The sequence below is a fragment of the Anopheles aquasalis genome, chromosome 3 (assembly GCF_943734665.1).
Source record: "Anopheles aquasalis chromosome 3, idAnoAquaMG_Q_19, whole genome shotgun sequence".
Taxonomy (NCBI): domain Eukaryota; kingdom Metazoa; phylum Arthropoda; class Insecta; order Diptera; family Culicidae; genus Anopheles; species Anopheles aquasalis.
This window is the reverse complement of record NC_064878.1, coordinates 41,454,064-41,466,563: the sequence shown is the minus strand read 5'-3', so window position 1 is coordinate 41,466,563 and position 12,500 is coordinate 41,454,064. Positions and strand designations below refer to the sequence as shown.

Genomic DNA, 12,500 nt, shown 5'->3' with positions numbered 1-12,500 from the left:
AGTGATTCTCTGCCCCAAATGACGAGAACCGCGAGTTCCCCCTTTCGATTCCAAATCGCTTCTCACGAGAGGGAGAGCGCGAGAAAACCCACCACCATCAATGCTCCTCCAACGCGACCTATTATCCTCTCGATTTGCTTCCAATGAGAATCGTAAACCTAAGCGTGTACGCAAATGTAACCCTACAAAGTACGATAAATATATATATATATGGGTTCGATATCTTAATAAAAATGCTACTGCCCCCCTCCCCCCTCGACCATTTCGACTACGAACATCTCTTCGCTAACGGTTACCCCGTAACAGCTTCCACTGTGTCCTAGCCCTTTCGATTCTTCGGTTTCCATCACACCGCACACCATGCGCCGGGCTACAGAGCTCGCTCGCGTTTGGTGGCAATGGACCCAAAAATTTCCACAGAAAACCAAATAAAATCCTTCCCCCGAATCCTTATGGCAGAGAGGACAGGAGGAAATCCCATAAATTTCATTAAACCGTTTCCTAGCTAACAAGCTCTCCGGAGTGTCGTAGCACAACAAGCAGCACAACAACACAATAGCGCACGCACGATAGTAGTCAATAGAGCGCCCCGAGAGAGAGGAAATGATAGGCTACATAGGTTCGGAGGAAAAGGAATACAAATGTTGATTCAACGGTATCATCGGCGCTAGTCGGGCTTTTCAGTCCGTGTTCCTTGTGCATTAACACAAACGAATGCCTTTCAAAATCTGTAAACGTTCCATCATCTGCTTCATCTAGCAATCGATCAATCTTGAACTGTATACATTGCAAGAGCTCTGGATGGCTCTGATTCTGTGTCTACAAAGATACAAATAAGTCATAAGAAGAAAATCGCTAGCCAAATTCGACTCAAAGTCAGCGGAGGAGGTGTACATTACTGTGACCCGCTGGTGATAATTTGATCACCGAGATGTTGCCAACTAGCTCCGTTTTCTGCTCGGTGATGGTTCTTGGAAAGTAGAGGTTGAATAGCTTGAAGCAGCTTTCTTCAAGTACCTCTGTGTTTTACTTTTCTATTCCGCATACTCTCTGCTTAAACACACCTTTTTCTCACACATACACATGCACACACAAGGACATACAGGACACACAAAGAGTGCGTTCCTCTTCCTGCTGCTAAACACCAACCAGAACAAACGTAGTACGGGAATCAGCTGCCTAGGATCACCTTGGAACAAACACATCTCGCATCCTACAGCAGCACGCAGCAGAACAACAGAGACACATCACAACGAAATGGAGTAATATTAATGTTCCAGCAGCAGCACTAGCAGCGCGATAGGCAACACAACACAAACAGTAACAAGCGACGACAATGAGAAGTTGAACCGTCTCTCTCATCAAATCACACACTCCTGTTGCGCACCCAATTTTATCTCCCCTCTCTGCATCCATCCAGCCGAAGAAAATGCGGGGACAATATGTGCGCTACGAGGTAACGGGGAGCACCATCATTCGATACAAAAGGTTTCTTTTCTAAAAGAGAAAATACAATAAAACATCACTGAGTATGCTGTCTAGTCACAGTAGGCTCGATTGTGCTAACTCGCTTACCTTTTAGCTTCGATCCTTTGTCGTCCTCAAAGGGCTCCACCGCAACAGTACACGATATCGATAGAGCATAGATAACAGGCCGGGCCTCACTACCCTTGCAACCATGGAACCGAACGAAACAAACGAAGAGTGACAGACAGGGAACCAACAGAATGGAAAGCTATTTCCAGCAACATCGGAGGGCATTGTAAGTTCGTTACAAAACGGGGGGAATGCACCACCCCAGTCGATCAGAGCGGATCGGATCGTATCGGGAGGTGAGGTGTGGTGTGGTGTGGTGTGTTTTCGAGCGATATTTCTTTAGTTTACAATTCGATTTATCATCATTGGTTAGAATTTATTCTTCTGCATTATTTTTTTAAAATTCTGACTCTCGCTCTCTCTCTGTCTCTCATTCCCATCGGCATCCTCTGCACTTTCTCTCCACCTAATCTGTGTTACTCTATACTAGCCTAAACTTGCCCCACAACATCCTTTTTCCATCCTTTTCAGCCCCCGTTGCTCTTTTCAACTTATGCCCCCTCTTTCCGTCTTCGTTCCGTGTTTTCTCTGTGTTGTTCCTCTTTCCGTTGGCAGTCACATTTGACCACCACCGTTCGTTCCTCCCTCTGTAGTTGATTGAGGCAAAGGATCTATTCTCTTTAAACCCGCATGACACACCACACAGAACACGCTGAAGTACGATCCACACTAGAAATCGTCACCGTTGTAGAAAAAAAATGAACCAAAAGGGGGAGGAGATGATAAAGGCCACTCCACCACCGGCACACAACGACTGGGGCACGCATCGCTCCACCGGTTCGCTGAGTGGAGAGTAGTGGAGTTGTGTTGTTGGTTTCGATGATAGCTAGTTAACTTATCTGATGTGCGCAACGTGTGTATAAGTGTTCTTCTTTCGTGTTATGCGAATTCCCGCTCTGAGTCTACTGTCCGCCCGCGCCTAGTTCGATCCTCGTTCGATCGTCTCTTCCTTTATCGCATCGCTGTACTACTTTGTGTGGTCGCTCCTTCTTCCTTATCGAATGAGGGTGTGATTTGCAATTGGCTGAATTTCCTTTGCTGTTTTCTTTTGCTGCTTGCTCTTGCTTTCGCAGCCTTTGTTGTTGTTACTGTGTTGCGGGTGCTGCTACTGCTGCTGCTGTTTCTACTCTCCAAAAACCCAACATCCAATTTATCGCTTATCAAATAGTTAATAATAAAAAAAACACATCTAATAGATGCCACATGCGCACGTAATCATCTCATTTGTATGGAAACATTCATTTGTTGTTTTTTATGTTGTTGTTGTGAAAGTGAGGATGATAAAAAAAAAGAAGGAAAAGGAATGGAACCAAATATGAGAAACTTATAGAGTACCGTAAACAACAAAAAGATACGGTATTCCTGTTCAACCCAGAAACCGAGAGCGCTTATGTGTTCTGTGCATTTACTGATCCTCGACGGGGATTTTCAAAGATGATACTGCTGCAGTTCAATATTGCGACATGGCCTTTAGTGAAGACCCCCTCAACCATCCATTCAGTCAGCCGGCGTAGTCACTCGCATCATTAATAGGCGATCTCGAGTTTGGATTTTGGCTGCTACGATCCACCATTGACGGAGCAAGGCCCTCAATCTGCCGCATACTTCTAATGCCTTTCTCCTCTGATCGGAAGTGGATATACGAAAGCTAATTTGATGAAGAAAAAGGGGAGCCAAAGAAGCGACAGCCACCGATGGACGATGGATGATGCCACCATACAATCTGCGCCTTAGCTGACGCCCTGAAAGCCCTGAAAGCGTTTTCCTTTTTTTTTGTCCTCACGCGGTATGTAAAAGATGAAAAATCGCAATTCGCATGTATTGTTTAAAAAATGAATGTGTTGTTTCCGTATGTGTAGAAAAGTCCCCTTCTTTCATCCTGTGTCGCTGCTGCTGCCGAGATTGCCGGGGCATTACTATCCGTGTCTTTCCGCGGGCACTCGGCACTCATCGCTATCATTGAGCCCCGAATTAGTCATCGTGTACGAAGAATGGAGGAAGCGTGCCAGCGAGCCGGTGCTGCTGCTGCTGCTGCTGTTGCTGATGATGGTATCTTGGTATGGTTGGTGCGTGGGTGTGGTGGTGGTGATAGTATTTACTCTCATCGTTTTTTTTTGTGTCCAGTAGTTTTCGGCACTCCTCCAACCCATTCATCAATCATGCCGGGTCGCTCTCTCTCTCTCTCTGGTTCATGGTGGTGGTATCGCGAGCTCACCGTCCCACCATTCAAGAAATGGAGGTTGTTGTCGCAAACGGATCCTTTTCCTGGCTCACCACCAGTTGGGGAGGAGGCCACGGAGTAGAAGGAAAGGATGATTCCACCCATCCGTCGTCAGCCGTCCGCGATGTGGTGTTGGTGGTGGTGGTGGTGGAGATGAAGAGAATTGCAGCAGAGCGCGGATGGTGGTGTGTGGTTGTTGATTTTTTTTTTCATCTTCTTCTTTTTGCTGGCATGTGGTATGTGTGTATATATGTGTGTATGTATGTTTGTGTGTCTATTGTGTTGACTCTTTTAGAGCAGAACACATTTACTCTTCTTCTTCTTTTTCACTTGTAACGCCGCTCTCGTGGCAGTTTCGAACACCTCGCGCACACCTTCCTTTGACTTGGCGGAACACTCCAAGTAAGCGAACGCGTTTATCTTCTCCGCCATTGCACGCCCCTCCTGTGGCTTCACGGGCTCTTGCTTCATTTTGGCCAATTCCTACAAAAAGAGAGAACGAAGAACGTACGCACGGGGGCAACCATTATTAGAACCCCATCCATCTCCCAGAGCCCAGTGCGGCCAATACGAACCTTGATTGTGTGAGGATCATTTCGGAGATCTTTCTTGTTTCCGACTAAGATGATGGGTACGTTGGGACAGAAGTGTTTGACCTGCCGGAGAGAGCAAAGGGTAAACAAAAACGGTTATATCATTAGAATGGAAATATCAATCAGTATCAAAATCTAGCAGAGAGATTGTCCACCATCTCAAAAAGCCAGAGAGGCCAAACTATGTGACTCATCATACCCCGCCGCCGGCGCCGTCGTTTGCAGATGATGACGACAGCGGTATAAAGCGGGGAGGAAAGGGAGATAGGCATGTTGTACACATGACTCACGGCCAGCGGATGTTAGCGTTTGGTAGCGTTTGCTTCGCTGATAACAACCGACGCAACAACCAACCACTGATCGCACACTCTCACTGATGGTGGTGGTTTGGGAATCTGATCCGAACGCGCACGCGCCCCAGCCACGCCTTATGCGGCGTGAGGGATTTCGAATCCTTTTTCTGATTTTTCGCCTACCTCAGGGGTCCATTTCTCCGGGATGTTCTCCAACGAATCGGGCGAGTCCACCGAGAAACACATCAGGATCACGTCGGTATCCGGATAGCTCAGCGGCCTCAGTCTATCGTAGTCTTCCTGTCCAGCCGTATCCCATAGTGCCAGCTCAACCTAAAAAAAAAAACATACAGAAGGGAAATTAACGATTTAGTCATGTGGATACGGAAACGTGTTTTAGGCGCTATTCTCTTCTGTTGTTTGAAATTGGTTTAATTACTACTGGAATGGAGACAATGAAATGATCTCCAAAATGGAAGTTTCTCCAGAATCTTATAAGTAACCAGAGACTAGCTATCTAAAAACAGAAACCAGCTTTCTGGTTAGCATCACCTTTCTTGTTCCATTTTGAACTAGAATTAAGATTGAGAAATTGAATAAACACAAAGCTTATAGTGTTGCTGCTGCTCTAGACGAACGACTCGCATTTTCATCGAATGGACAAAAGGAAGGACCGCCCCTTCGCGTCACACGTTTTCGCCAAAACACCGTGACCTTCTTCTCGCCAAGTTCTTCCCGTAGATAGGTGAACCATCGCAACCACACGTAGGCACAACCACCATCGAGCTTCTACGTTCTAATGCCCAACGAGGAAGCCTTCTACGGCGTGGCTGATGTGCGCGGCAGAGCTGTGGTACTGCTGCTAACTTTCTTATCGAGAAGAAGGCATTGGAGTTTGACCAAAGTCGTTGTCCACCACCGACGACGACGACGTCGTGTGCTGCAGTGATATAAATTCTTCACACCTTTCCGCTGCTCCGCTTCAATAAACACACCCGCGGACTCTTTCCCCTCAGCCAGGGGTTTCCAACAGCTGGCACCCGGATCTCGTTGGCCGACGTGCCCACAAGCACCACACCAAACCCCAGCCGCTTTCCACATATGCGCCCGCCCGCTGTCGTTGGAGTGTAATCTCATTCATTATCCACCTCCGCGACGGCACCCCCGCCTCGAAGCAGCTATCTTTTACCCTCCTTTTCGCTTATCTGTGGTGCCTTCTGAACAGAGAGTGTGGTCCCGAGGTGGTGGTGACCTCGACGACGACGACGACGGTGCGGGTTCGTGTGACTTGGTGTCCCTCCCCTTCTTCTCCGGCTGCTCTGCGCTCTGCCTCAACTAGATTACAGACATTGCCATCGGTGAATCGGGTGTCGAGGCTCTTCATTCCACCCGGAATGGCAAAGCAATGATTCCCATATTAAGCGAAAGACGATGGCTCAACCGATTGTTGAAGCGCCAGTCAGGCGCTGGAGTATTATTGTGGTTAGTTCGAAGAAAACGACGATATGACGGTACCATGCCACGCCACGATGACACCGGACCGGACGGGACGGGACGGGAATGATTAAAACAAAATTCGCTCCCTCTTCGTTTGTCACAATCGAGGGACTGGACTGGAGTGTGTAAGATAGCAAAAGGGTTTCCGCCGTGTTACTCATTATAAACAATCCGTATGGCACAACAAGCGCACAGCAGTAGTAGTAGCAGCTAGGCGCTAGTGCCAGTATTGGCCCCGCCAGTGCCGCCAGTACTGTAAACACTACACTACCGGGAGTGTAGCGCTTCTCTTCTTTTTTTATCGATGATAAGAAAAGACTTCCTGGTGCACCCGCCAGGCGATGCATGGCCAAGAAATCACGAGGGAATAACGCACTCTGTGCGAGGGAAAGCTCAATCAAGCTGCTGCTGATGATGATGATTATGATGGGAGAATCATTAGCAATTTTCATCCATAGACCAATGGCGTACAACACAGTACAACCCTCTGGAAGGCGGGAGGGGGAGTTGGTGATTAAAAAACGGTACTAAACAATGGAAGCTGGATGCTCGATTGTGGTGAATGCAATGATGAGATCGCGCTCTGGGCCACGAAGATCGCATCGCATTGCAGGCATAGGTTCGCAAACAGAACGGGAGGGAATTCAAGTACAACAACGATCCTCGATCCTCTGCTAGTCCGATCGTATGTACTCTCTTTCGCAAAAGTACAGTTTTCTCACTGATAATACATTCTGGGCGATGTTACAGCTTAGTGGCTTGCTACAGCATGCTACATCCAATTCCAACGGAATTCCATTTTTTGAAACCACATCTGAGCATCTCGAACACACTTCTGGTGCGAGCAGCGTGACGCCAACGGATCCATCCGTATCCGGGGTCGCCATCACCACCGCAATGTGATGGGAGAGGACGGACGGACGGATGGATGGTTGATGATTCAACCTGACCAGACCGGAGGAGCATTGTGGACATAATAAGGCACCAGCTGCAACCTTCAAACCATGATGTGATGTGATCTACGTCGTGTGATGACGTAATATAGTAGAGAGCTGATCATCAACAGAATAAACTTCCATTCAACAGTGCGATCTACTTGAGAAAAGATCGCCAGAATTGTCGTTGAATCACTCGACACGCGACAACACATAATAGCCACCGCGCGTTATCGATTGAGCCATTAAATAGATTACATATTAATAATAAGATCAATAGGAAAACCCGAGGACATGGAACGTTGCCAAATAGTAGCCTCCTCATCGATGGGCGATATTTTTCTCACACGAAGGAGAGCGGCGCTCGTGGAACGCGATCGATGGCGTCATTGCAAATTGTATTAAACAATCGATAACGGTTGTGTGCTCTCACGCGGTCTCGCAAACAACGGGCTTATATGAACCTTTTCTTGGACGACAAACGGTGCCATTTAAAGATATTAACTTTCCATTCCCCTTCCAGTGACATGTAAAAAAGACTCTTCATTAATCGATGTATTAAACAACCTCGTGCTCTCCAAAAACACAATCCAGAACCGATCCCCGTTCGGCCAAGGAGCTTGCGGGAGTTGAAAGAAATCTAAAAATACTCCTTAGGACTGAAACTCAATACCAGACCCACCGGAACAGGACTTTTTCAACTCGATTATCCGATGACTAATGAGCAGCATTGTGCTTTCCTTTTCCTGGTATGCGCGATGCTGATAGTGCTGCTATGCTGCTTGCACAATTATGAGCAGCCGTACCATCTTCTCCCGAAGGAGCATCAAAGTGATCGATAACTGGTTTCTGGGGGGTGGTTTATACTAAACGCGAACAACATCGGATCTTGTTAACTGTAGGAAGCCCAGCGCCATTGGCCGTTTGGGGCGAGTAGAATCCTATGACCTAATGGATCAGGAATTTCAACTATTCCAGCGCACCGAACGCACACACGAGAGCACGTTTGCGCCGCAGAAGCCGGTTTCTGTCGATCGCGATGACGATGGCACAACAGGAACAGGATGATCGTTCCCGCCCCGTGAGGATGATGATCCTGTCTGCTGCTGCTTGCTCTCGCAGTCAGCGTTTTCTTCGTATTTTACAGCAGCTTAAGGAAGCAGTTTCTTCTCGGTAGCTCTGTATGGGAGCAGCATACGCTCGAATCGATGCTTCGATGGTGGCGGACGATGGATTAAGTTGTGTTTTCCATAAAAAAAACCCACGGTTGGCAACATTCATGTTCCACTTCCAGAATTGAATCCCCCCCCCCCCCCACCCCCTCCCGCGTACACTCTCCGTTGAGCGCCCAGATCGCTGGGCAGAAATTTGAACCCCTATCTGAAGGTTAAGCATGCGAGCTGCGCTGAGGCGACTTTACCGGTTGCGCCCGGTCGTAGAGTCTCGAGCGTGAACTTTATATGCGAATGAAACGGAGGAAGGATTTTGATTGACATGGCCGGCCGTAGCGCAGCGGCGGGATATTGCTTACACATCCGAATGGCATGTCCGTTGGCTCTCTCGCTCTCTAGAGAGGGCGCGTTCTCTACTACTGCGTCCCGCTACGCTACTCGGCACTTCATTTGGACCGCGTGACTGTGATTCGTATGCGAACCCCTCCAATGGAATGTGCTACAAACGTCGTTGTGTTTGCAAGAAGTTCTCTCCTTCTTCGCTGGAACAGAATGGCGATGGACACAAACCTACCCCCCGGTGGCCGATTGAATACATTTCGTGGCTACATCATTTGCGCCGCTCAGGTATCACAGACTCACAGAGCGCATCCGAGGCACAAATTGGGGAGCGGAAAGGAATCGCGTTTCCAGAAATACACTTCCTCTTGAGTCTTCTCTGCGCTGCTCTCTTCCTTTGTTGCACCCGCGTTTCTCTCCTTTTATCTGAGGTATTTTTGTCAAACGTCGCAAGCAAACCCATCAATTCCAAGCAGACCCCCTCCTCTTCTGCAATGTTTTTCTTCCTTCAACACATCATTTCCTTCCTTTTTCCTTTTTGAATGTCTTTCCCTCTCTTATTTAATCTCTCTCTCTCTCTCTCGCTGTCGAACCAACATTTCTATTTATGAACGCCAATATGCTGCCAATATTTATGAGCGATTTTTTTGGTTTTGCTTTGGTCTGTGCGCTAATCTTTGATGAAGACGCTCGAGACGCATAAAGTAAACAACGAACAGGCTCGTCTACTTCTGCTCTGCTGTTGGTCTTCCCCAAGTTCCTTAAATTCAACAGTTTTCAAAAGGACAGACAACCTGGGCTGGGAAGGGCCCTTGAAGCCCCCATAAAATACACGCTCTAGAGTACGTTTCCGGTCGCTTCATCAACAGCAAAAGCGAGCATGTGCCAAAAGAACACTCTCCCTCCTTCTGTCTATCTCTCAATCTTCCCACTTAATTCAAAATTCATTCATCACGTGTTTCGCCAGACTGTAATTCATTAAAATTAAAATACCATAAGCGTATGCGTCAATTCGTCCAATCGCACAGACATTGTGGGCATTCTGCCAACACACTACAAACGGAGCTACACAGCGCGGACTCTGACTGTCTCTCAACGGTTTGAGCGTCATCAGCGTCATTCCCAACAAATTGATCCACCTCCTCTATCACAACCCCCGAGATGTCGCCAATATTTGCGCTTCTTTCGCAATGAGGGCTGCTCCCCATAAATCCGATCGTCATATGCGAAAGCATTAATGGAACTAAACGTGGCTATTCGTTTGTGCGATAAATAGAATCAGACCAGCACATCACTTCTCAGTTTTCCCTCGTCCCGAACCCAAACATCTGTGAGTAACAGGAAGAACCCGAAGTGTGATAATAATAATAATCGTTGATAATGGAGCTAGAGAAATGGGGCCACATAATTTCGCCGATGGACACACTCGATGAAATCGAGTTCTATTTCTATCCGATTAGACATTTCATGAGATTCCTCCTTCCTTTTTAAGATGGGAATGGGAAATTCATGAACCTAAATTGTCTTCAATTCAATTAGCTCTCCATCACAGTCCGAAAGATCGTTTGGCAAATTGATCTTGCTCATTCACAAATGCAAAACGCTCCGTAACTCTCCCCCCGCCCGGTAATTCTACTCTCATTTAAACGATTTTAAATCGTGCTTTAAAGCATCTACTGCAACACCCGCTGGCCAACGCCGTACCGGATTGGAGGCTAAACCGCAAACTCATTCTTGCAACTCTCACTCTCTCTCCAAACGGATTGGTGGAGAACGTTAAAATGGCCGCTTCGAAACACTGCCGGCAAATTACGCTGTTTATGTGCGAATGTTCTGCTGCGAAAGAGAATCTTATTCTCAAGAGCGTTCCAGCGGCCCCCCTCCCCCCCTTTTACTCCATCATCCATCCTCGTCGTCAACACAACAAACAACATAACTTTTGATGAAAGACGAACCAGCAACGGCTCAAAGGGATGGATGGAAGGGGGATGGGATCAGGTCAAGATTGCACGCCCGGGCGCGGCCAGCAGCAATCCACCGTTGCTCCACCGGATTTGGGCGACCTCCTGTGTGTTCGTTAAAGCTGCCAACTGGCTGCCTGGCTGGCTGACTGGCTACTTGTTTATGAACGTGTTGCTGGCCCGCTTTCCTTTTTCACCATGCCATCATACAACCATCCCGGCCAGAGGCGCCGCACTGGTGGTGGAGTGCCCCCAGCTCTCCCCACATAATTCCCTTATGACAAATGAGGAGTTCTTCTTTTGCTGTGCGTGGCGTGTATGTGAACCACGGTGTGCGCGACGAGTGTGTCTGTTGCGCTGAAACGAGGAATGTTGAATTGAGAAGCAGTTGGTTGGAGCAGGAAGCGGTTCGCGAGACCTGGAACCGGCACTGGGGTTGCTACTGCTGCTGCTGCTGCGCTTCTTCTTCTTCTTCTTCTTCTTCTGTATTTTCTGCTCAATTTGCACACACTCTCCATCGGCACCGGTGCTGCGGTGCTTCAGCGGAGGGCAGTAAAGCGGCCAGCCGTTTGTTTTCGTGTTACGCTCTGATTGAGGTTGAAAGATGAGAAGCTGGGGCAAAGGATTCATATTTTAAAACGCTGGTTCGATTCCATATTTTTACCACTTTCAACAGCGGATTGATGTGACATTCCAGGCAGCAAACCTTCTATACTTTCTACACTGGAAGACATAGAGGACGGATACTTTATAAACATCATGATGGGAGCGCGCAACATTGTAACGGAAACCATTTGCGGACTCGCATCGCACGAATGTCCGTTTCCATAAATTCAACATTCAAAAAGACAATGAAACAGCGGAAGTGATGACCACCTTGTCTCACACGGGACAGAGGAGCACGTCAGAAGCAGACGTGCACAAACGGCGGCAATCCACGCGCGAGTTTCTTTGTCCATCTAATGAACGAAAAATGCGAACCAACCGCTGGCTCCTGTCCTGTTCTCTTCCTTCTTCTACTGCTGCTCTCGCATGCTGTCATCGTCGAGACGACCCCTTTTTTATGCACACCCTCCCCCCGGTCATTCCTCTCTCCAGCATCTTCGGTGGCGACGATGACGATGGGGCGGCGGATAGCAACAAGCAGCTTGAGTTCTCGCTCTCGCTCATCACTTCGTTCTACCGTCACATGATCATCGGGGATTGGAGCGCACCACCAAGCAACATAGCAGGCCTGGGGGGACGACGGTCGGACGGACGGACGGACTCACCTGCTTGCCGTCTACTTCGATGTCGGCGACGTAGTTCTCGAACACGGTCGGGACGTACACCTCCGGGAACTGATCCTTGCTGAAGACGATCAGCAGGCACGTCTTACCGCAGGCACCATCGCCAACGATTACCAGCTTTTTCCTGATAGCAGCCATCGGTTCTGTGGACGGTTTCCAGGACGCGAATCGCGAACAAACGGACAACAGGATCATCCAAGCAGCACAGCACACACGGGATGGTGGTGATGGTTACACATGCCCGCGCACGATCGATGGCCGGAATGGGAATCGCGCGTTCAAGAAGCGGGTTGGGTCGGTGCCGTGAAGAATATTCCAACAAAATATTTTCAACCGAAAAAAAAGCAACAGTTCAACACAGCGCGCGCGACAGAGCGAGACGGAACGAGCCCATTGAGATCCGAGCAAGCGGTGGGGTGGGGTTGCGATGACGAAACGCACACAAACGCATCAACGTGCGCAAACGTCGTCATCATCATCATCATCATCATCATCGTTGGAAGCGTCGGTACGTCGGACGGGTTGTCGGTTTCGAAGAAGGGTTCATACATTTCGATGGGTAGCAGCATAAAACCGTGAATGTTGCATTTTTGTGCAAATAGGT

At 48.3% G+C, this 12,500-nt stretch overlaps 2 protein-coding genes across 8 annotated transcripts in view; one reads left to right on the top strand and one right to left on the bottom strand.

Annotated features, from left to right (window-relative positions):
• Positions 1-212, top strand: part of LOC126577324 (ubiquitin-conjugating enzyme E2 H-like) — a 3,925-nt gene extending 3,713 nt beyond the window's left edge. For both annotated transcript variants that reach the window (XM_050238845.1, XM_050238844.1), the window contains exon 2: positions 1-212. This exon is cut by the window's left edge and continues 2,533 nt beyond it. The gene's annotated coding sequence lies outside the window, so the exon portion shown is untranslated.
• A 1,674-nt stretch (positions 213-1,886) lies between these two features.
• Positions 1,887-12,500, bottom strand: part of LOC126577325 (ras-like GTP-binding protein Rho1) — a 15,288-nt gene continuing 4,674 nt past the window's right edge. For all 6 annotated transcript variants that reach the window (XM_050238847.1, XM_050238848.1, XM_050238851.1 and 3 more), the window contains 4 exons: positions 11,879-12,039; positions 4,887-5,036; positions 4,393-4,473; positions 1,887-4,300 (listed from right to left, as the gene is read on the bottom strand). In XM_050238847.1, the coding sequence (XP_050094804.1) occupies positions 4,109-4,300; positions 4,393-4,473; positions 4,887-5,036; positions 11,879-12,039 (584 nt within the window). In that variant the 3' untranslated portion in view covers positions 1,887-4,108. The remainder of the gene's footprint in view (positions 4,301-4,392; positions 4,474-4,886; positions 5,037-11,878; positions 12,040-12,500) is intronic.